Source organism: Rhinichthys klamathensis, unplaced genomic scaffold (genome assembly GCF_029890125.1).
Source record: "Rhinichthys klamathensis goyatoka isolate OS25496 unplaced genomic scaffold, OSU_Roscu_1.1 h1tg000157l_1, whole genome shotgun sequence".
Lineage (NCBI taxonomy): Eukaryota > Metazoa > Chordata > Actinopteri > Cypriniformes > Leuciscidae > Rhinichthys > Rhinichthys klamathensis.
The window spans coordinates 1,332,926-1,356,073 of NW_026606692.1; the positions used below are offsets into that span (position 1 = coordinate 1,332,926).

The 23,148-nt window shown below is 37.4% G+C and overlaps 1 protein-coding gene across 1 annotated transcript in view; it reads right to left on the reverse strand.

Annotated features, from left to right (window-relative positions):
* gpc5a (glypican 5a) overlaps nucleotides 1–23,148 on the reverse strand; it is a 189,841-nt gene that overhangs the window by 93,055 nt on the left and 73,638 nt on the right. The window contains exon 6 of the mRNA XM_056258664.1: nucleotides 11,618–11,738. Coding sequence (XP_056114639.1) covers nucleotides 11,618–11,738 — 121 coding nt within the window. The remainder of the gene's footprint in view (nucleotides 1–11,617; nucleotides 11,739–23,148) is intronic.

Below are 23,148 nucleotides of genomic sequence, written 5' to 3' on the forward strand. Positions count from 1 at the left end.
AATAAAGTATAGATGTCCACAGTTGTCTGAAAGTCCCAAGTCCTGCAATATTTTTTTATTTCGAGTATGATTTCACAAAAATAGGTTGCTGTAAGCTATCATGGCATGTTCCCAAAATTGGTACTAGGGTGCTGTAAAATGCCAATTGCTATTCCATCTAGAATTTATTATTATGAACATCACCTTTCAGTCCCTCCAGAAAAACGCGATTATGCAATCGCATGATTCAATAATCAGCCAAAGTCCGCATATTTATGCGGGGGCATTTTTTCAAATACGCCGCACTTTTGCCGTATAAATTGCCGATTTCCACGCAAAATATGCGGGGCTTGTATGATTTCATAATCCCCGCATTTTTTTTGCAAAAAAAGTCACATATATCTAAGCAGAAAGTTGAAAAATGTTGCGTTTGCTTCACACGAGAGCAGCCATTTCCCCCTGTTGCCATGGGAACGTTATGAAGTGACGTAATTACGCGACAAATTACGTAATTACGACAACTGTAAAACAGGAAACATTTTTTTCATATTTTATTTATTCATTTTTACAGAAGTTGTAGCATATTCCTTTTGTAAAGCTACAGAACTTGTTTGACTCATCAATGTTTTGTAAGTTTGAGCCATGTGTTTATTAAGGTCTGAAATAAAACAAGATTAAATATTCCAGCACTTTCTGTGATGTAGTATGTTTGCTTATCATAGGAAGTAATAAGAAATAGCTCTTTACATTAAGGTAGTAGCCTAGTGAGAACAGGGTGTTGGGGAATCACTTTTCTCTCTTTTTCATCAAACCGCAGTTTTTGCAAGTTCCCGCAATTTCATCACATAAAATTGCAAATATCCTGCATATTCCATCGCCGGATAATCAAGGATTTTTGCCCGCAACAATCACAAAAAAACTTTGCATTTTTCTGGAAGTACTGACCTTTGGGTCACATCACCACACCATTTTGTCCCCCCCACTTTTATAATGGCTGCTACGCCCCTGCACATAGTGTTAGCCATCTTTTTCTGGAAGCTAAGCTAGCAGGCTCTTGTTCTGTGGAGAAAGCTGAGTAGTAGGGGTTACCATCCTCTTTTTCCCGGACATGTCCGGCCGTCGATGTCCTGGATTCAGCTTTTGATTTCTGCAGTCGCCATTCATTGTTTACATGCACACCATACCTGTCAACATTTGGTTTTCAAAATCCGGGAGATTTCTCCGGCGGCGGGGGAGGGGGGGGATTGGGGGTTGGGGTAAATGTACAACTTGTAACGACTGGAAATAAGGTGTGGCCCCTTTAAGAGCTGTGCGCTCCCTGTTGAACTGTCGGCAGTATTGTATTTTATGTGCCTTGGGCCTCGAACACCCCTTTTACTGTCTATGCGAACACCCCATGTATGCGAGTAATTTCTGTTTGATGCTAATTTTGATCTTATTTTGTTTATTAAGTAACGATGTGGACGGTAGAACGTGTGACAGACAGTTAGGCTACACGAGTTCGATTTGGGAATAAAGTGCGAGTTGTGAGATGCCAATCGCCTCCGTCTGGCCTCTGCATGCAATAACTTCAGTTGTGAGCTAACTTATCCCTAATCTTCCTGAAGCAACGCGTTACAAACTGTACTTCAGTTTCATTGCGGGGACACCACCTTCACCTGCCATCATGTCTATCGGCTCGCTTTCGGGTTATACTTTCCGTGACTGCGCAACTGGGTTATAGGTTGCCAGGTTGAGGTGACACACGGGTTGAAATTGTAAATGGTCTGTGGATTGTGTGAATATAATGCATTTAATACAATCTGGCAACTGGTCAACATTAGACAAACATATTGGTCCGATTATTCATAATGGAGTTTGGGCCATGCAAATTACGGGAGTTTCCCGGGAGAAATAACAAACCGGGAGGGGTCCGGGATATAGGGCTAAAAAACGGGAGAAACCCGGGAAAAACGGGAGTGTTGACAGGTATGATGCACACCTTTTGTTTCAATCTAACTGAATTCATTCCGATTGGTGAATCTGAATGTAGTGTTTACATGAACGCTAAACAAGTGATCGGTTGATGTGCGTTTTAACATTGCTAAGAAAATTCCCGCTCCTCCGTGAGAGATACGAGACCGGTGCGTCTCACCGGCCTCGCGGCGTTCTCCCGCGGCCCTCACTCGTCCTGCTCGCCACAGTAAACATGATGAATGGCGACTGTAGAACGCAAAAGCCGAATCCCGGACATTTTGGGCGATCTCGAAACACATTTTCGGGCAGACTAATCACGGAGACTCACTAGTAGCCTAGACTTGTTGTTTAACTACTGCGCTCTGTTACCGGTAGGCGTGGCCTCCTAGGGCAGCGAAGCAAGTGCATTCTGGGAGTTGTTGTCTTTCATCCACATAAGCCAAAAATACATTTTCTGGCGTTTCTCAGTATAGAAAGCTCCAAATTCAAAAATAATTTCACATTTCTTCTACATAAATGACCCATTTTAAATACACATTCATCTTTCCAGAGGTGAAGTATCCCTTTAAAGTCCCCATGAAATCAAAATGGAAGTTTTTTTCATCTTTAAGGTTATCTATAAGCTATGTGCTCCAAAAAAACGACAAAATTCACATTTAGAAGATATTAGCATTCAAAACTTACAGTCTACCACTTACACCTATATGGATCAATGATTTTAATGACATCACTCTGCACTTGAGCTTCTCATCAGATTTTCTGTCCAATCAAATGCTTTCTAGAATCTGAAGCTCCGCCCCCTTACATTATAAGCAGACGCTGAAGCTGCGGCTGAAATGAAGTCTGGTTTCACGTTAGTGTCACGCGAACCGCCACAGCTCCGGTCCAGAGACACGATACACAGAGCGGATCATATGATCGAGTCGCCGCAGAACAGAAAACGTATCGGAACATTTGAATTCTGCAGAATGCTGTATTTTAAAGCGATATGGAGGAGAAACGGTTAGAGATTAGGAGGAAACTATAGCTTTACTGAGCTCAACGGCTCTGACCGAGCTGTGATATAACCTAAATGCTATTGGCTAATTTAAAAAGGGGAGGAGCTGTTCGATATGTCCCGCCCTGTCTTCCTGTTTCAGTGGAAATTACATCAACACATTTCAAGGCATTTCAAGGCAGGTGATTTATTGATTGATTTGTTCTCTTAAAATATTCACTCAAACAGAGATTCATTCAAGAACAATTCATTCGAATCGCTATTGGCACCTACAGTAAATTAATGGCACCTACACCAATTAATCTTTTGCAACCTATTTAACTCATGTTTAACTTTGCATGAACAGAAACAAAGCGGAAGCAACACATAAAGACTGAAGTCCATATAATGCAAAACGGATCGTGTTGACAACACTTAGCCGAGGTAAATCTCTTTGCAAAGCTGAATCGTGAGTTTTCAGGAGGTGTCTTTGACCAGAGCTGGAGTTAAATCAATGGTTCCACACAGGGGCAAGAGTCGTCATTCAAATGAGAGAAATTGATTGGTTACCATTGCCATTTACATATAAATGAGAGCAGTTATCGGCGCGTCCACTTGTCTGAGTTTCTTGACAGCTCTAACTTTGCTGAACTCATTTTCTGAATAGTCTCCAGTCCAGAAGAGAAACCGTGATACATGCACGAAATAATAAATTAGCCAGCTATTATGCGAGAAATTACATTGAGAAGCTGGGAAAACTTTCCATTAAGTTTCAAGGAGTGTGAAAATGATGCTCTTCTTTAAGGTCTACAGTCAGAAAAAAAGAAACAGTTCAATCTTCGGTGTTAGCATTATAGAAGAAGTATTGAAAGCGCAATTACATATAAACAAACTATTTAAGTAAACCTCTGACCAGGAATAATGATTGCAGAATATAATGGCAGAACGATTGGATTACATACATGTTAGACTCCTTTAGACATATATGATAAATCTGACATTTACACTCGTTTATTTTAAATGAGAGAAAATGTGTAAATGACTTCATAGTGGTTTTCCGAAAAAATCTGCTTTAACAGCAACCTTTACAATGTGCACCGCCCTATTCCTGTAATTATATTTATAGGACTATAGTTACACACGGATATTGATAGATGTCTGTTACAATGGTAGACACTTAGATCCACGGCTCACACATTAAAGGGTTAGTTAACCCAAAAATGAAAATTATGTCATTACTGACTCACCCTCATGTCGTTCCAAGCCCGTAAGACCTCCGTTCATCTTCAGAACACAGTTTAAGATATTTTAGATTTAGAAAAATCCATTGAAAATGTATGTACGGTATACTGTCCTTGTCCAGAAAGGAAATAAAGACATCATCAAAGTAGTCCATGTGACATCAGTGGGTTAGTTAGAATGTTTTGAAGCATCGAAAATACATTTTGGTCCAAAAATAACAAAAACTAGGACTTTATTCAGCATTGTATTGTCTTCCGGTTCTGTTGTGGATCCGCGTTCAGTGACACCGCTGACGTAAGACGCTGCTGACGTGTGTCTGGTGTGTGTGTGTGTGTGTATTCTGGTTCTGTTGTGGATCCGCGTTCAGTGCCGCTGCTGACGTAAGACGCTGCTGACGTGTGTCTGGTGTGTGTGTGTGTGTGTGTGTGTGTGTGTGTGTGTGTGTGTGTGTGTTCTGGTTCTGTTGTGGATCCGCGTTCAGTGCCGCTGCTGACGTAAGACGCTGCTGACGTGTGTCTGGTGCGACCAAAATGTATTTTCGATGCTTCAAAACACTCTAACTAACCCACTGATGTCACATGGACTACTTTGATGATGTCTTTATTTCCTTTCTGGACAAGGACAGTATACCGTACATACATTTTCGATGGAGGGACAGAAAACTCTCAGACTAAATCTAAAATATCTTAAACTGTGTTCTGAAGATGAACGGAGGTCTTACAGGTTTGGAACGACATGAGGGAGAGTCATTAATGACATAATTTTCATTTTTGGGTGAACTAACCCTTTAATGCTCCCTCACAGCCATATGAAAGCAAACACACTTCAGCATGCACCCTGTATCCGATCCAATTCTATCATTGACATCCAGCTCTATGATACGCTGCAGTGACACATCACAGATGGTGTGGATCAGTACAGGTCAACAGAGACGTCCTCAGCCTCTGCTCGGCTTGCTGGGAACTCTGAGCTCCAAGATGCTAAATTAAGATGCAGATCAGCCTCAATGCATTCAACCCCTCCAAGGTATAGTTTTCCCACTTTCATAAACGAGAGGGATGTGAGAGACAGTAAGAAGAAGAACATGAGAGAACAAGGAGTCTCAGAAAGAAAGCGAGACATAAAGAAAGAGACGAGAAGATACACAGACAGAGAGGGTATGACTCGCATTGTGATTCACAGCTAAATTCAAAAGTAACAATAAACCTGCCATGCAAAACTATTTTTAAAGTTGAAGTGTGTCATTTCACATTAGTGGCAAGAAATGGAAAAATAACGACACCAAACAGGTTTCCAATCTTTTTCTGGTGGATAAAATCAACATTATTATGTTGAATATGCCTTTTCTCTTGCAAATATGTCACTTTACAGATATGTCTTCAGATATGTTTCAATATGTCTATATAGTTATTAATTTTTACGTCCGTTTTAGTTTCAGCTATTTTAGTACATCAAGAAGAGTTGTAGCTGAAATGAAGTTTGTATAACTTATTGAGAGTTTTTCTTTCAATCAAAGGCTCACAATTCTACTATTCTATTTTGTAAACGTCCAATTCAACACAATTTAATTTCTTCCACTCAGTCAAAACTTTCTGCTGGCCCTTAAGTGGACTTCATCATTTTCACATCAAAGAAATAGCACACTTCACCTTTAAGAAAGATGCAGGACCTAAAACGGGAAAGTCATTTTTGGACAAAGAAAGGAAAAAGCACTGGCACTGAAATCACCCCTTCTGGACCGAAACTAAAGGCCTGCATTACAAGAACACGTCTTCAACACAAATGCTGTGGTTTTTTAAAAGATTTGTGGGTTAAAAGAGAGACCATGGGCTTCTCTTCCTGAGTCCGTGGGCTGAGCTCAAGGAGAGAAGCTCATTAGCCCGATGCTCTGGGCAAACAGAAGCTGCAGGGTGGCTTTCTGCCACAGGCAAGTTGTATTGAAAAGCTTGTGTCGGCTTTGGGCCGCTCGGTATCATGGGTAATGGTTATCCCAGAATATTGACACCATAATCCCACTGCGTTCACTCATTGATTCTGTATTGAGTCTGCCCTGGAAAAAAAGGACACACTACCATGTTATATAATGTTAGTTTTTTTATGTTTTGGCAATGGTAATACCACAGTATTCTTTGAAATATACAGGTATAGTCGCCTATCGGAGGGTAAAAAATATGTTACTTTGAAATACACTATTATACTGAAATGGTTTTACCATGGTACTTTCAAAATATCATAGTAGTACCATGGTACTTTTAATACGTGTTTTTCATTTAAAAAATAGTGAAAACCCTACAAAAGTACTGTGGTGATGGACTTTTGATATTTACCGTGGTACCATGTACTATGGTATTTATATAGTACTGTGGTAAAGTATTTCTAAAGTGTCATAGTACTACTATGGTACATGTCCAAAATATGATGGTGTGCCAGGTTGCTTTCCATTTTGTTATTGTTTTTATAAAAGTACTGCGGTGGTGATACTATGGTATGTTAATTCTGTGGTACATTTATTTGACCTTTATGTAAAGTACTTACAATAATAAAACACTTACATTTATATATATATATACATAGTTTTATATATTTTATTTCAGTTGATGTTTATTGTATTTCAAGTAACTATTTTGTATTGTTTTAGTTTAAGTTAACTCTATTAACTATATTAACCTTGGGTAGTACCATGGTACATGTCCAAAATCAATGTCAAAGTGCTTTTGATAAAGAGTACATTACTCTTTTTACACCAATGAATGTCTGATCTGCTGAAGACGCCTCACGCTGCTCTCCTGAATGAGTTTTTCATTCAGTCAACGGCTCAAATTCTAGTAAAGGTCAGTAAAATGTCCAATTCAACACAGTTTAATTCCTAACACTCAATCAAAATGTTCCACTGGCCCATAATCGGATATCATCACATTTAAAGTCATAGCGTCCCGCCCGATTGGTCCATTTCCACAACAGGAGGAGGTTTCTCAGACTCCCTCATCAAGGGCCAAATTGCTCTGGACATCATGTGCCAAGAGTCCCGCTGAACGTCCACGAGAGATCTCTCTGAGGACCAGTGGCTTCACGCTGAGATTCCCAGCAAATGTCCTCTCCGTGTTCGGGTTATCATCATCATCAAGGAGCACACTTTGTCATCTTATCCGAGATGACGACGGCACCCCGGGCCACGAAATGATTGTGATTCCACGCAGAAAGACTGAAGCGCTGGAGAGAACCTGCTGTGAGGAAACTTCTGAAAGGCCTCCTCTAAAGGTCTCTTTCAATCCCGATATATCCCTCTTTTTCCCCATCAACACCTCACTACCATCATTTCTCAAGATATATACGGTGAGATGGCCTTGATTATTAAGAGAAATATATTAAAAAGGACAAGAAAGACCTTCTCCTTAAAGCTGATGTAATTCAGATCTAACTCCTTAGAGGTGTGTGATTTTTCGATATTAAAATACTTTTTTTTTATCACCGTTCAATTTGATGACTTTAAGTAAAACATTTGTATTTTGACTTCTTTCACTCAAAAATAAATAGATAAGCCTAAATTTCAGATTGATGTATTTGAATTGCATATAATATTTCTACCCATTTGGATTACACAGTTTTAACACAAACTAAAAAAAAAACTTAATGTGATGCATATTTAAACAGGTAATATTCCTGCACTCCAAAAATTATGGAATAGTTCATTATTACTGTAACAAATTGCATCTATTTGATTTTAATTAAATAATCATATTTTTAAAATGCAGGTATTCAAATTGCTTAGAAGCATAAATAAATAAATAAATCATAAATACATTGCATTTATTCAGTAAAAAGGTATGAGCATGGTTAAAATATGCTAGCTGTGGATCAAACATCAATAGTCAAAATGTATAAGATTGAAACAAATTGGATTTATTGATGACAAATATAAACTAAATATACGGCCACTTTATTAGGTTCACCTTGCTAGTACTGAGTTTGACCCCCTTTTGCCTTCAGAACTGCCTTAATTCTTCATGGCAGAGATTCAACAAGGTGCTGGGAACATTCCTCAGAGATTTTGGTCCATATTGTCATGTTAGCATCACACAGTTGCTGCAGATTTATCAACTGGACATCTATGATGTGAATCTCCTGTTCCTCCACATCCAAAAGATGCTCTCCTGGATTGAGATCTGGTGACTGAAGATCATTTGAGTTTAGTGAACTCATTTTAATGTTCAAGAAACCAGTTTGAGATGATTTGAGCTTTGAGGCACTGTGCGTTATCCTGCTGGAAGAAGCCATTAAAAGATGGCCACACTGTGGTCATAAAGGGATGGATATGGTCAGCAACAATACTCAGGTCGGCTGTGGCGTTTAAATGATGCTCAATTGGTACCTAGAGGACCAAAGTGTGCCGAAATTTTTTTTCCAACACACCTTTACAGCATCATCAGCCTGAACCACTGATACAAAGCAGGATGGATCCATGCTTTAGTGTTGTTTACGCCAAACTCCGACCCTACTATCTGAATGTTGCAGCAGAAATCGAGACTCATCAGACCAGGCAAAGTTTTCCAATCTTCTATTGTCCAGTTTTGGTGAGCCTGTGTGAATTGTAGCCTCAGTTTGCTGTTCTCATCTGACAGGAGTGACACCGGTGTGTGTGTTCTGCTGCTGTAGCTCTTCTTATTTGAGTTACTGTTGCCAGTCTGGCCCTTCTCTGACATCAACAAGGCATTTTTGCCAACAGAACTGCGGCTCACTGGATATTTTCTCTTTTTCAGCCCATTCTCTGTAAACCCTAGAGATGGTTGTGTGTGAAAATCCCAGTAAATCAGCAGTTCTGAAATACTCAGACCAGCCCGTCTGGCACCAACAACCATGCCACATTCAGTCACTTAAATCAGCTTTCTCCCCCATTCTGACGCTCAGTTTGATCTTCAGTAGATCATCTAGACATTAGCTGTCTCATCTCGAAGGCAGCGTCTATTTGTCGGCAGCATACATCACTGAGGCGGGTTGACTGACAAATATGCATCACATTACGTTTATTAGTTTGTTTATGTTATAACTGTGTGATCCTAATGGATGGGAATGTTCTGGCCTTAATATCTTTAGAGCGATCAAAACATCTTCAGGCTGGTGGATGATAAAACAGGTGAAAAAATCCACCAGAACATCTGTCTGTATAATAGTCGGTTCAGATATAATTTTTTTGAAATTCAGGAACTTGAAGGTGATAACACCTTATGACAATATGTCTATTGTCTTAAAGCACATCCAGCAGGAAGGGAAGAAAGTCAATCTATTACAGTAGGACAGCACTATCAGGCTTCGGGATGGTAAAACATCATTGATTTGGCCAGCGGGCGGAACAGGGATAGAATAAACACCGACGTGTTAAGACTGAAAATGGATTTTTAAATATGTATTCATTGATTTTCTGGTCTCTAAGTGTTCCGTGGTGACGTGTTATTTTGCAAAAGAGAGGGATATGAAAAGAAGCATAAACTAATTTGCCTTCAATCGTATTAATTAAAGCAAAACATTCAAGCGTGAGTCAGCGTTTGAGCTTTTACTGTCCTCCAAACTGAGAGTGATGGCGATAATAATCTAATCAACACACAGACGTTTGTTTGTTCAGGGAACATCAGTACTTTTGGCTCTGCAGGTGAGATGGTGACGTTTATTTAGCTGTGCAAAAGAGGATTTTTTTTTATAGCTTTTAAATCATTATTCTGAATGACATACTGAAAAGCGCAACTGATATTTTAATCATAGAAAAGCCGTGTAAAAGCATTTTATAATTATATAAAAGCACCAGATACTGGTATCCAAAGCGACTTGTATTGTATTCAATGTGTGCAATTTATCAGAACATGTATTTTCTCGGATTCATATCCATGACCTTGGTTTATCAGGCGCTAGCAATGCTAAGGGACAGTTTGAATTCACAGGGAATGCATGAACTGAAAAACTGTATAACCTTAATGCAATATAAATCACTCTGAATAAAAGCATCTGCCAAATGTAAAAGTAAGTGAAATGCACGGAAGCGTAGTACTTTTTGTCCTGTTTTCCAGTACAAATATCTAAACATTCTGTGAGAAGCAAAATAGCAAAAGATGTTTAATTAATTAAGACTTTTATATAGCTTTTGTTTTCTGAAAAATGCATCAAAATTATGATTTTGCTTAAAAAAAAAAAAAAAAAAAAAAAATTACCCCATTGGCAGACATTGTGTAGGAAAACTCTGAGCCATGCATCTTCTAACTAGTCTCTCAAAACTGCATTATGGCTCTGACGTGTCTAGAGCGCATACGCTTACATGCACTAACCATAGATCCAAATTATGTGAACAATGTATAGTCCAAGTTCTCCTTTCAGAAACATTTGCTGTCCAGAACAGCTCATAAAACAGGCTGCTGTTAAATCCTATGACAGATTACAGTAATAGATAATGCGAGGGATGACATTTATAAAATAAACAGCTCCATAAATTGCTGGTAATGCCAATGGTGGATGTGTGTCCTCCCTCCATGAGTGGGACACACCATCTATCTGCAGCACTAGCACATAGACATTCGACTAAAACACAAATAGTGTGATTAAAACCACAGTACACATATTTTACTGTGATTATGGTTAGGTTACTGTGGTTTATTAGCAGTCACAGTATTCGGTTTACATGAACTCCAGCTTAATCACACTATATGGATTCATGTAAATGGAACCATTGATGAATAATTCAGAAATAAAAGGAGAATTGGATATGAATGTCTATACAGGTGAAACTCAAAAAATTAGAATATCGTGCAAAAGTTAATTTATTTCAGTAATTCAACTTAAAAGGTGAAACTATTATATTATATAGACTCATTACATGCAAAGTGTGATATTTCAAGCCTTTATTTGTTATAATTTTGATGATCATGGCTCACAGCTTATGAAAACCCCAAATTCAAAATCTGAATATTGTGAAAAGGTTTTCATAGCTGTAAGCCATAATCATCAAAATTATAACAAATAAAGGCTTGAAATATCACACTGTGCATGTAATGAGTCTATATAATATATTAGTTTCACCTTTTAAGTTGAATTACTGAAATAAATGAACTTTTGCAGAATATTAATATTTTTCGAGTTTCACCAGTACATAAAACCACATCTGAAAGTCACCAGAAATTGATGCAAGTGACATGTGAAGGCCAAGTATGGTATGGTAATACACCGGGAATCTGTCCTCTTCAACCCATCCAAGTTAGTGCACACACATTAGGAGCAGTGAGTAATGATCACACACACTGCAAACCGTGCTAACATGTTTTATGCACACAATGCCATAGTTTCATACATCCACGAGCAAAGCTAATGAGGTCTGCTCTGATCTGTTGGCCTGAAACATTAGCAACACATGAAACAGGATCATGTGGGACATCAAGGAGCTTGTTCAATGTTTCATTTGATGGTATTTTTCCTGGCGAGGCTCACCTGATTGATGTGCTTCAGTTTATCAATGACCTGATTGATCACCGGGTCGGCCTCCTTCACCTTGACTTCTGGGTTTTCTGCCTGGGCTTTAATCCCGTTGCCAACCACTCGCAGAGTGTAGCTATAAAGACAAAAAAAGGATAAAGAATGAGAGACGGTTGTTCGCCGTGAGTGGGTGTCGTTTCTTTGGATTCTTTTCCAATTTTTCAGTGCAAAGGCAGTTGAAGCTTTGTTGTTGGCTTGATGAGGAAGGCCTTACATGAACCAACTAGCATAGCAAAGAAAAAGGCGTGAAGAATCCCTGAAAAAAACCCACAAGAGCCTGAGACGGGACAAATAACTCAAGCCACACTAAAAAGCGATAGGACCTCAGGCTGAGAGACAGATTGGGGTTTATGTGGGGCAGAATGGATGTGTGCTGTGATTGGCCGCAGATAAGACGCACTAGTGCAGAGAAAGCACTGCTGACAAATGACATGAAATATTACAATTCTTTATGGGTGAATTCGTTTTTACACCAATGCTAGAATCTGCCCATCCTATTGAGACTCACCTTGAGAAGGACACATAAAAAGTAAAGCCTTCAAACAGTGAGGACAAATATATGAATAGCAAAATGCACTGTGGGCACAGGTTATCAACTCTGTTTACAGGCAATAAAAAACATCTTTATGGAACTGGAAAACTATTTCTTAAAGTCCCCCTGTGGTGAAGTTTGTAATGTTGTTTATATGTCTCTGTGGTGTTTTTAATGTGCTTTAAGACAAAACCATGTGTAAATTCATAAGTCGACAGCATTGCTGAGTATTTTCTCTTTAAAACGGCAGTGAACCAAAGACAGTCTCAAAAACACTGTTTGAAATCGCCGGTGTTTCTGACTTCGCAACTTGTAACCAATCAGATCAACGTGTGATCGTCAACCAGTGGATCTCTGAGCTGGAGTGAGTGAGTGGAGGCGGGGCTCATTTGCATATTAATAGAACCGTGTAAACTAAATGAGGCAAGGGTGTAGAGTTACATTCAAGCTATTTTAAGGCATCAAGATTTTTTTTTTTCAAGGAAAAAACATTTAAATATGACATTTTGGTGATCAAAAAGAGTTTTAATGGATACAATTATTGACTAAGGGGGCCTTTATGAGTATTTTAATGGGTTTAGTAAAGGCTATTAAAGTCCACCTGTGGGGAAAATCAAGTTTTTAATGTTGTTTATATGTCTATGTGGTGTTTTTAATGTGCTTTAAGACAAACCATGTGTAAATTCATAAGTCGACAGCATTGCTGAGTATTTTCTCTTTAAAACGGCAGTGAACCAAAGACAGTCTCAAAAACACTGTTTGAAATCGCCGGTGTTTCTGACTTCGCAACTTGTAACCAATCAGATCAACGTGTGATCGTCAACCAGTGGATCTCTGAGCTGGAGTGAGTGAGTGGAGGCGGGGCTCATTTGCATATTAATAGAACCATGTATACTAAATGAGGCAAGGGTGTAGAGTTACATTCAAGCTATTTTAAGGCATCAAGATTTTTTTTTTCAAGGAAAAAACATTTAAATATGACATTTTGGTGATCAAAAAGAGTTTTAATGGATACAATTATTGACTAAGGGGGCCTTTATGAGTATTTTAATGGGTTTAGTAAAGGCTATTAAAGTCCACCTGTGGGGAAAATCAAGTTTTTAATGTTGTTTATATGTCTATGTGGTGTTTTTAATGTGCTTTAAGACAAACCATGTGTAAATTCATAAGTCGACAGCATTGCTGAGTATTTTCTCCTTAAAACGGCAGTGAACCAAAGACAGTCTCAAAAACACGGTTTGAAATCGCTGGTGTTTCTGATAATATTCAGATAATATGCATATATAGATATTATTAAGAACGAACATTAATCAGATGTCTGAGCAGCTATTATTGCAAAAGCTTCTGATTGAAAAGCCTAACAAGGACAGACCATAGTAATACTATGCTGTACACTGGAGTACCATGTAAATACTACTGTATATGAATATGGTATCATTCAGTACAGTAGGCAATATCAAAGTACCAGGGATCCTGCTAGTACCTGTTTTGTAAAAGAGTCAGATTATAACTACGAAAATAAAGGACACAAAAAACATGAAAATAAGATGAAAAAGAAAAGCATGCTACTTATGTCACGCTGAGCCTCCCCATCACGCACGAGCATGTGGTTTCACCTCAGCGGTGTGTCTGAATGGAGGACGCGAGACAAAAAGCCCCTCAGAACACACTGAGCCGTCTCCTGCGCTGCTTTGATTCCAGCTTAAGGCAGAAGAGGTGTGTGTGTGTGTGTGTTAGCTCAGGGCTGTCACTTAGCCATTCCAGCTCTTTCCACACACTCATCTGAATAACGCTCTGAGAGAAAGACACACACTTCAGTGGAATGCTAATGCTCCAGAAATACACGCTAAGTCTCGCTGTGTGTTTTGTGCTTTTGAGGCTCGGAGACAAATTGATTTAAGTGGTTGGAGTGGAAAATTTAAGACTGACGAAACAACAAAAAAAACGAAATACCGACTTCTCAATTTTTCAAAATAAAAACGACACCAACAAACAGCTTGTCATGGGCTTAACAAAATTAGTGACGGGAGATTGTAAAACAAATATAGTGTGCTTGTGATTATTCACAACTATTTAGAATTGCATAGCAACACACTAAAACAACACTACACTTTTCGTTCCATTGACTTCCATTCATTCGCATGCAAATGCATCAGACCCGCAAACGCAAGCTCATTTTTGCATTCTTATGCTTTTCAAAGTTAAAGTTTGGTGAAATCTTACCTGTGAATTCACATCATGTGAAGACGTGTGACCAATGAAAGATTGATATGTTACGGCGTGACCTCTTGGATGAATTAAAAGAATGATGTTTTTGCAGTAAAGCTGAGTAGATTGTACATTTTTGCTCATGTGTCATGATGCAGTTCCTAATACAAGTCGCCAAAATGTCTGAAAACCAAGGTACTTGCTTGTTAGTTGCAATGAAGATCTAACGCTTATAAACGCCAGTCTAATGCTATTAAAATCTCTTCCTTATTTAACAGCTATGTCTGACTTGATTAATATTGAATCACCAGCATGATGAAAAAAAAAAAACCTCAAAAGAGTAGCAATAACCAACACATTCTCATCCTTTGGCGTCATATAGGTGACGCCATATGACATTTCGTCACATGACATCCTTTAGCGTCAATATAACACGCACTGTTATGGGAAGGTGTAGGTCTGGGGTCGGGTTACGGTTATGACGCCTTGGGATCTGCGTCTCATATTGATGCTAAAGGATGCCATGTGCGTAAGATTTCGTCGAAATGTCCAAAGCGTCACATGTATGACGCCTTGGGATGAGAACGGGCTGCAATAACTGGAAAGTGAATGTCCCACAGTAAAAGCCACCTCTCACTCTGGCACTGCAGATTTACTAATATTTCATAACACGCTCACAGAACAGTCTCGGTGTCGGATGATAAAAAAACTTCCACTTCTCCATACATGTACATATGCCATTCACTCGCTTTTGCAAAAGAGAGAACAGATCAGAGATAGTATTTATCTGGCAAGGATTGACAGACAGCTTTCTGAGGCTAGAGCAGATATTCCTACAAACTCGCTCAATCACGACGCTCTTCAATCGCTCTTCTGGTGTGCCAGCGCCAGAGATGGATAATTTGAAGAAAGGTTTTTTTTTTTTTGCTTCATCCACAGCCTATGAATGATGGGATAGTGTGGGTGTGCATACATATGAGCAGGATTGTCTTTTTAAAGACATCAATCATAAAACTTTACAAATTTACACTGCAGCGGCGCACAACGCCTCATTACGCATTTTACTGCTCAACAAACCACCCACCAAACGATCCGCGTAATGAGAAATGTAACTGCGGCTGACATTAGAGGCATATCACAATCAAAACCATTTCATTTGCCTCGCATAAAACACAAGCCTGTGTTCGCTCTTATGGCCAAAACAGGCATTGAAGAGTTTGGAAAACATGAACTAGTCTTACAAAAGACACGGCTCGCCTCTGAAATCTGATTAGCCAGTAGCTGCAAATCTCTTAGCTCATATCAATTATTGGTATTATTATTATTAAGACGCATTTCATAGCATGTGAAATCTATATTCAGTAGAGATGACTGACAAACATAAGCATGCATAATAATAATAATGATAATAATAATAATTGTTCTTTTTTATTATTAAAATGTGATGAGAATAATTATACTATTTTTTTTTATTTTTTTATTTTTACACGGCATCATGATGCTAGGGTGTTTTTGATGGCAGCCATGACAGAACATGTGATTGACCTAGAGTACTTCACGTTGTGGGAGAGAAAACTCCTAAACATGGTAATATCACTGCAATGCAAGGCCTCGAGTGGCTAATTGCTTTAATAGTGTATTACACAAGAGGCCAGCGCTGGGGAGAGATCCACACAGAAGGTCTATAATTGCAGGATTGTTTAAGAGTCAATCAGAACTGTTGTTCAGGAGGCGAAGGCCTTGCCGAAACAAGCAGGAGATTTCAGCCAGTCTGCAGGCACTTCTCCTTCACAGCTGGGTCACTATTATCAGGGCCGGTTCTAGACATTTGGAGGCCCTAGGCAATATTCATGTTGGAGGCCCCCCACCCCCAATAAAAAACTCTTGAAACAACATTTAATTTTAAATGTTTTTACTTACACAGTACATAAGTTTGGACACATTACTATTTTTAATGTTTTTGAAAGAAGTCTCTTATGCTAATCAAGCTGGGATTTATTTGATCAAAAATACAGAAAAATAATAAAGTGAAATATTATTACAATTTAAAATAATGGTTTTCCTATTTAATATACTTTAAAATATATTTCTGTGATGCAAAGCTGAATTTAGTGTCATGTGATCCTTCAGAAAACTTTATAATATTCTGATTTATTATCAAATGTTAGAAATGGTGCTTAATATTTATTTTATAAGCTGTGATACTTTTTTTCAGGATTTTTTTTTTATTATTAAAAAGTTTTAAAATAGTTTTTTTTTTCACTATCGCTTTTTATATATTTAACACATCCTTGCTGAATATTCCTGTTTTTTTTTTGTTTTTGTTTTTGTTTTTATCAAATAAATGCAGGCTTGTAGAGCATAATAAAAAACTTATTTCAAAAACATTCAAAATAGTAATTGGTCCAGACTTTTTACCAGTAGCCTAGGCTACTGTATGTACATATTAATCAAACTTCATCTAAGGTAATCTCTTTTTTGTTTAATGAAGATGTTATTGTTATTTTGCTGTTTTATTCAATTTATTCACAGTACCAGAATACCACTTCAGTGATATAGGCCTATGCTTTTATAATTTTTTCATAGCTGGTATGGGCAGGATTTTCCCCTCCCATTTAATCAATATTGACTGCAGATATTGTCATATTAAGTAGCCTAATCTAATATGATCTTATGCATTGCATTGCTAGCTTAAATATGCTATACACAAACCAAGTGGAAGAGAAAGACACGATCGCTACTGATTAGAAAAATAAATTCTAAACTGATATTATTGGCGTAAGAAGGCTGATGACAGGGTAGGCTATAATCTAATCATCAGCAGAATTTAGAAGATAGACCCGAGATCCTTTACTTGAAACATTTAAAAATGTTGTAGTGTGTTGGCTTTTTAACTTTGAATACAAACGTCTTGTCTTTTACTTTTGTAGCGTTTTAGTCAGCTCCCGACGCGATGTTGTTCATTGTACGCGCAAATTCAAAGCGTCGCGTCTGGGCACGTTAATGACGCTCGCGCTCTTTTAAACTCGTAATAAAGCGGTGAATGATTTTTCCAGAAATGACGCTGATCTACAGTACAAGTTTATATTTAGAATACATTGCAATCACTCCAAAATAGATGACGACAACGCACACATCTGCATTACGAGCTGTGCTTTTTTGCGTGCCTATTTAGGCTTTTGCTTCGCAGCACCTGATGGGCTGGCGTTAATGTGACGTAATGTAACAGTCTATGGTTAAGATAAACATCGTCGCTATTTTTAGTTAATTAATAAATATTGAAATAAATTGTAGATAGGACTTTTTTTTTTTTTTTTTTGTCCCTCTGTCTGGGCCCCATCCCGCCAATCGGGCCCTAGGCACGTGCCTAGTTTGCCTTTGCGTTAATCCGGCTCTGACTATTATTATACGTTTTAGACACTCCAGATGTGCTTTTCAATATTTTTAAGTACTTTCTTCCCTCCAATACAGAAAAGTGTTGTGTGGAGCTTTTAATAAGGTCAACTGGGGAAGCTGTACTATATTTTAAGTTACCGAAAGATGGGTGGACTCTCACTTACTTTCTCCTTCTTCATGCTGAGCTTTTCTTAACAGGTGGTCTGATGTAGCTTTCACTACACAATCTATATATATATATATATATAATTTCATGCATTTATTTGATTTAATCTCTAGCATTTTTAGGGCTTTTAGTCTTAATTTCCATCGCTGTCCTTCAGATTCACATACTGAATGTTGATCTGTGGGGTTTTCACTGTGACATAGTGGTTGTTATTTTAATGACTCAAAAGTACAAGAGAATTGAGAGGCAGTTGTGTCCAAATTAAGCTAAATGTTTTTTTCATTTGTGGAAACGTAATGATTCTGAGACTCAAATAATTTGCCAGTGTTGCTAGCTCAATATCTGCTATTATAAAACTATAAAAAAAAAACAGAGATGCACCGATCGACCGGCCAGGGACCGGATTCAGATTTTCTGAGCAGTTTATGAGTGGCTTACTGCTAGTAAACGCTCAAATACATACAAAATGATGTCAAAATGCTTGTCTTGGGGAATATTCGGTTAAACACAGTCAGTTCTGGATCCTAATTAGAGAGAAAGATAACGCTAGATGTGTAACAGGATATTTGATCCGTGCATAAACTCTGTCTGTGTTAATAAAAGAACAAAAGACAAAGAGAAAATCACTTTCTGCTCTTGATGACCAATTGTAAGCATTAATCTGTATTTCATTTTTACAATGAAGACTATCCAGTGTTATTTTACATTTGATTACTTTAACTTGTGTAGTATTTCTTACCTGAATATACTGTATGCCCACCTGAAAAATCTCTCTTTATTCTATTGGATTAATTTGTGCTGTTGTTTGAAATTTGTTTATTTGTTATTATTTTAATACTGTCTTTTTACTATTTTTTTATGAAAATAAAATGTAGCATTGAAGAAAAGTAGATTTTTGTATATGCTGTCAATTATATTACTTTGAAAGAAAATCGGAATCAGCAAAATCGGTATCGGCAGGACATACTTATAAAAAAATCAAAATCGGCCAAGAAAATTGCAATTTAAAAATATATACACAAAAAAATATACACCCAACAACCTGAACCCACCTGTGAACTACAATCTTTGATCGTAACAGAGACCCTTTTTCTCGAGACGTGAACAGTGTTATGGTGAGATTGAAGATGAAGGAATAATGATTTGTGCCCATTTTGGTGTGATTGCAGAATTGCGAGAGAAATCAAGCGCATCACTCCAGCAGCTGTTTCCTCATCATCTGTAACGTCTCGAGAGCCCCCCGGGTCTCCTCAGGAAATAAAACCATCTAAATGTATCCGTGTTCTTCGGCGTAAATTCAACCAGACAGCGGTGTTAATTAAAAGAAATAACGGCTGAGATTGAATGCAATTGCTGTGAAAGGAAATGGGAAGGGAGTTTGGAAGACAGACGTCGCATGCAGCGCACAAACGCTGAACGCTTCGCCTCTGTTATGGAGCATGACTGCCACCCTGGAGCTCAATGCCAACATCTAAACAAACATGAGAATCATGATTAAATACATAATTACACTGACTTGTTGGTGGATCCCGCTTTGCATTGCCAAAAAAAAAAAAAAAAAAAACGATTTATCTCATTTTGCCTGTTTTCAGTAAAAAAAAAAAAAAAAAAAAACATAAATATACGTGAGAAGTATAAAAGAGGAATATTTACCTTGAATTACACTTATTTCACTTGGAAGATTATTTTGGTCTTATTTTAAGTATAAGCTTTTACTACTTGCTTGAAACAAGAAAATGATCAAAAAAAAAAAATTTATTCTCTGAAGTCTTTATATATTATGCAATTTGTTATTGGATATATGTTTCTTGGATTACATTTATTTATCTGGGCAAATCGTTTTTGTCTTATTTTAAGTGTAATATTTACTAAATTTACTTTTTAAAAAAACTAAAATTTATTCTCTGAAGTCTTACTATCTTAAGCAATTTGTCAAGTATATTTATCATGAATTAAGTTTCTCTTGACAAATTATTTTTATTTTAAGTGTAATCTTCTTTAAATGTACTTGTATTTATGTTTAAGAATAATAAAAAAACGTTTGCAATCTTATCCTGTGTTTTTTTTTTCCTCACAAGTATATTGATTGATTTAAGGATTTTTAGATTTTCTGCCAAAAATGTTAATATTTTTTGCAGTGTGCCACAAAGAGAGAGTCCTGAACAAAAGCAAAGCTGGCCATGCAGTCGTCCATTAAACTGCAACTCCTGCGTTCCAATCAATGAGACCCTCGAGCCATAAACACCCATTGATCTGTGCCAGGGGCAAAGTGTGGCATTAGCCAACAGGCATTCAGGGAAGCAAGGCTTTCTGGGCATTCTGTGTTTTTGAAAAGGTCACTTTCTATTGTGTATAATCCTTACTTGGCTCTTTACTCCAACAACTAAAGGCAACGACGCCTGGACTTCTGCTTCAACAGCGTTACCTGCTGAGAGAACCACAACACAACTGCAGACAGAGCTGAAAAGAGAATTTTGTATAGAGGTCAGCAATAAAAATCAAAGTCTTTTCTAATAATATAAAATATCTGTTAGGGCTGGGTGGTACAGTATGATGATGATATATCCTGGATATTACAGCAGCTTTACATCACTTACAAGTGAGAACAATGAAAAAACGCAGAGTAAAATTAGGGATAATTTGTTATACTAAGGGCAACACTTTTGCTCGTGTGGTTTTAATAAATACTGAATTCATTTTTACAGATATTTTATTTATGACTTTGAATGCATCACTTCCAATCAGAATTTAATTTCATTACTATCAGTTCATTTTAAATGTGACCGTTTTGAGTCTTATTAACACTGGTATAATGTGAGAAATAATTTTTGAATATTGTTTTGCATCCATACAATTTTAAATAAAAATAGAAAATAAACTGTAAAATTAAAAATTTTAGCAATATATAAACAAAAATAATAATTTAAAATAAATAATTAAAATGGCTGTTTATCATGCATTTTTTTGTAACTTTGATTTAAAATTAAATTCCAAGATGATATCATATTTTTGATGATATTGGCCACCTCTAACTTGAAAAGAAAATACTCAGAGGTCCCGTACATGCTTATGCAATAGTAATGCAATGCAATAGTAGTGTACTTATTTTCTTGGTAACACAATATTGCAGTTTACAAGCAGTTGATGCCCCACAAATCACTGGTCTTAGCGTTTCCACGCGAGGATACAGAGAAACAGATATTATCCGATTTCTCTGCTGTTATGTGACCATTCAGCTCAGGAAAAACTCTTTTATTGATGTTGATATATCAGCAGCCATTTCCCAGGACAATTACATGAAGATGAAATAAAGCTGCACTGCATAGCCTTTAAAAACCCAAAGCTGCAGCAAAAAATCATGTAGATTAATAACCCTCTGAAGAGCTTTGACTGCGCTAAATTATAAAACGTCTCCATCATGATATGAAAGCTGCTTTTTCATTTCTAAGGCCAGAATCTTTAGGCTCCAAGTTCTTGTCGTAATAATTTGTATAGGTTATACTCTGCACAAAAGAAGAATTAATCTGTGACTTGATTCATTCGCTTTCAAAAAGGCAAAGTCAAAAAGCACCGGCCATTACCGTATGCATCTTCATAAATAACTTTCTTTATGGAAAGCTTTATTAAAATAGGCTCCAGAATTAAGTCAACAAGAGACAAATTGATACAAATAAAAGTTTTGGTGAGCAAATAAACCTTTATGAAACTACAACATATGGTTAAAAACAAATTGTGAGAACAATAATATGAACTTCATTGAAGTTATTGACGTCAAACAGTAAAAAAAAAAAAAATTGGAATATCTAACAACATTTACCACAGCAGTGCAGAACAAATGGTGTAGTATTTTGTAAATTTCACAATTGATTACAAAGAAATGGCAAGTGACACATTCAATTAAATGTGAAATTTTCAAGGAGAAAGACTGAAATAGTATTTTCTTGTAAAACGCACCCTTTCAGAATATTACAAAGTGACCTCTTTATGAGAGAATCATTGAGTCATTCACTTGAACGATTCATTCAAAACATTGATTCATTCAGAAACAAATCAAGTGAGTGAGTTATTCAATCAAATGATTTGTTCAAAAGCACTGATTCATTCCGGGAACGAATCTATTGACTCTCTACATGAGAAAATCAGTGATTCATCCACTTATTCTTTCAGGAATGAAATAGACACACACACACACACACACACATATATTATACACTGCACGGCCCCCCAAAAAAATCGCTGTATGGATTCAAAAAGGCAAATGCTTAAGAGTCTATGATTGGATCATTATTGCAGTGATTATTATGTTTTTTTAGCATGTTACATGTTTGTCAACAGTTCTAAGTTTTCATTTCTTAAACAACCAAGTAGGAAGACACATCATGGCCATATTCCAGGATGACAATGCCAAGATTCATCAGGCTCAGATTATGAAAGAAGGGTTGGGAGGGAGCATTAAGAATCATTTTCACACATGAATCGGCTCCTCTGAGTCTAGATCTTAAACTCATTGAGTCTTTGGGATGTTTAGGAGGAGACTTTACAGATAGCTGGACTCTTGCGTTGACAACACAAGATCTTGACCAAAAAGTGATGCACCTCTTGATGGAAATAACATCACAACATTGATTTCCATCAAGAGGTGCTTCAATTTGTTGCAACAAGGGTGTGATGAATTATGTGCTGATGTATTACATGTCCAAAATACGGTTAAGGCAAACAGCAAATATGAGCAAAAGTAATTGTAACCTTTGCAAACACTAACACTAATAACATAATCCCAAAACACCAGAGTATTAAGTTAAGCAAAAAAAAAATACTGTTGGTTTGCTTTCAGAGTCAAACAAACAGCTGGACATCTCCAATAACATTCATCTGACAGAAATCGATGTAAACAGGGGATTGTGCTTCTCTGTGCTCCGTTTCTTCCTGTCTTTGTCAACTGTGTTGTTTTTCTGACCCTCAATTTGCGCTGTCAGAAATGTTTCATAATTCCCTTGTTCTGTTCTCTGTCTATACTAAACGACTGCTTGCTCTGGGCCCTTATGGCTTCTCCAGCTTTGCTTTTCCAAAGAAGCGGCGTCTTAAAGCAAACCGACGAGTGAATGAGACCCTCCACAGCGTGAGCAAAGGGTAAAAGGTGACTCTTGGGTGCCAATCATCCCAATACGCTGGTCTACAGGAACG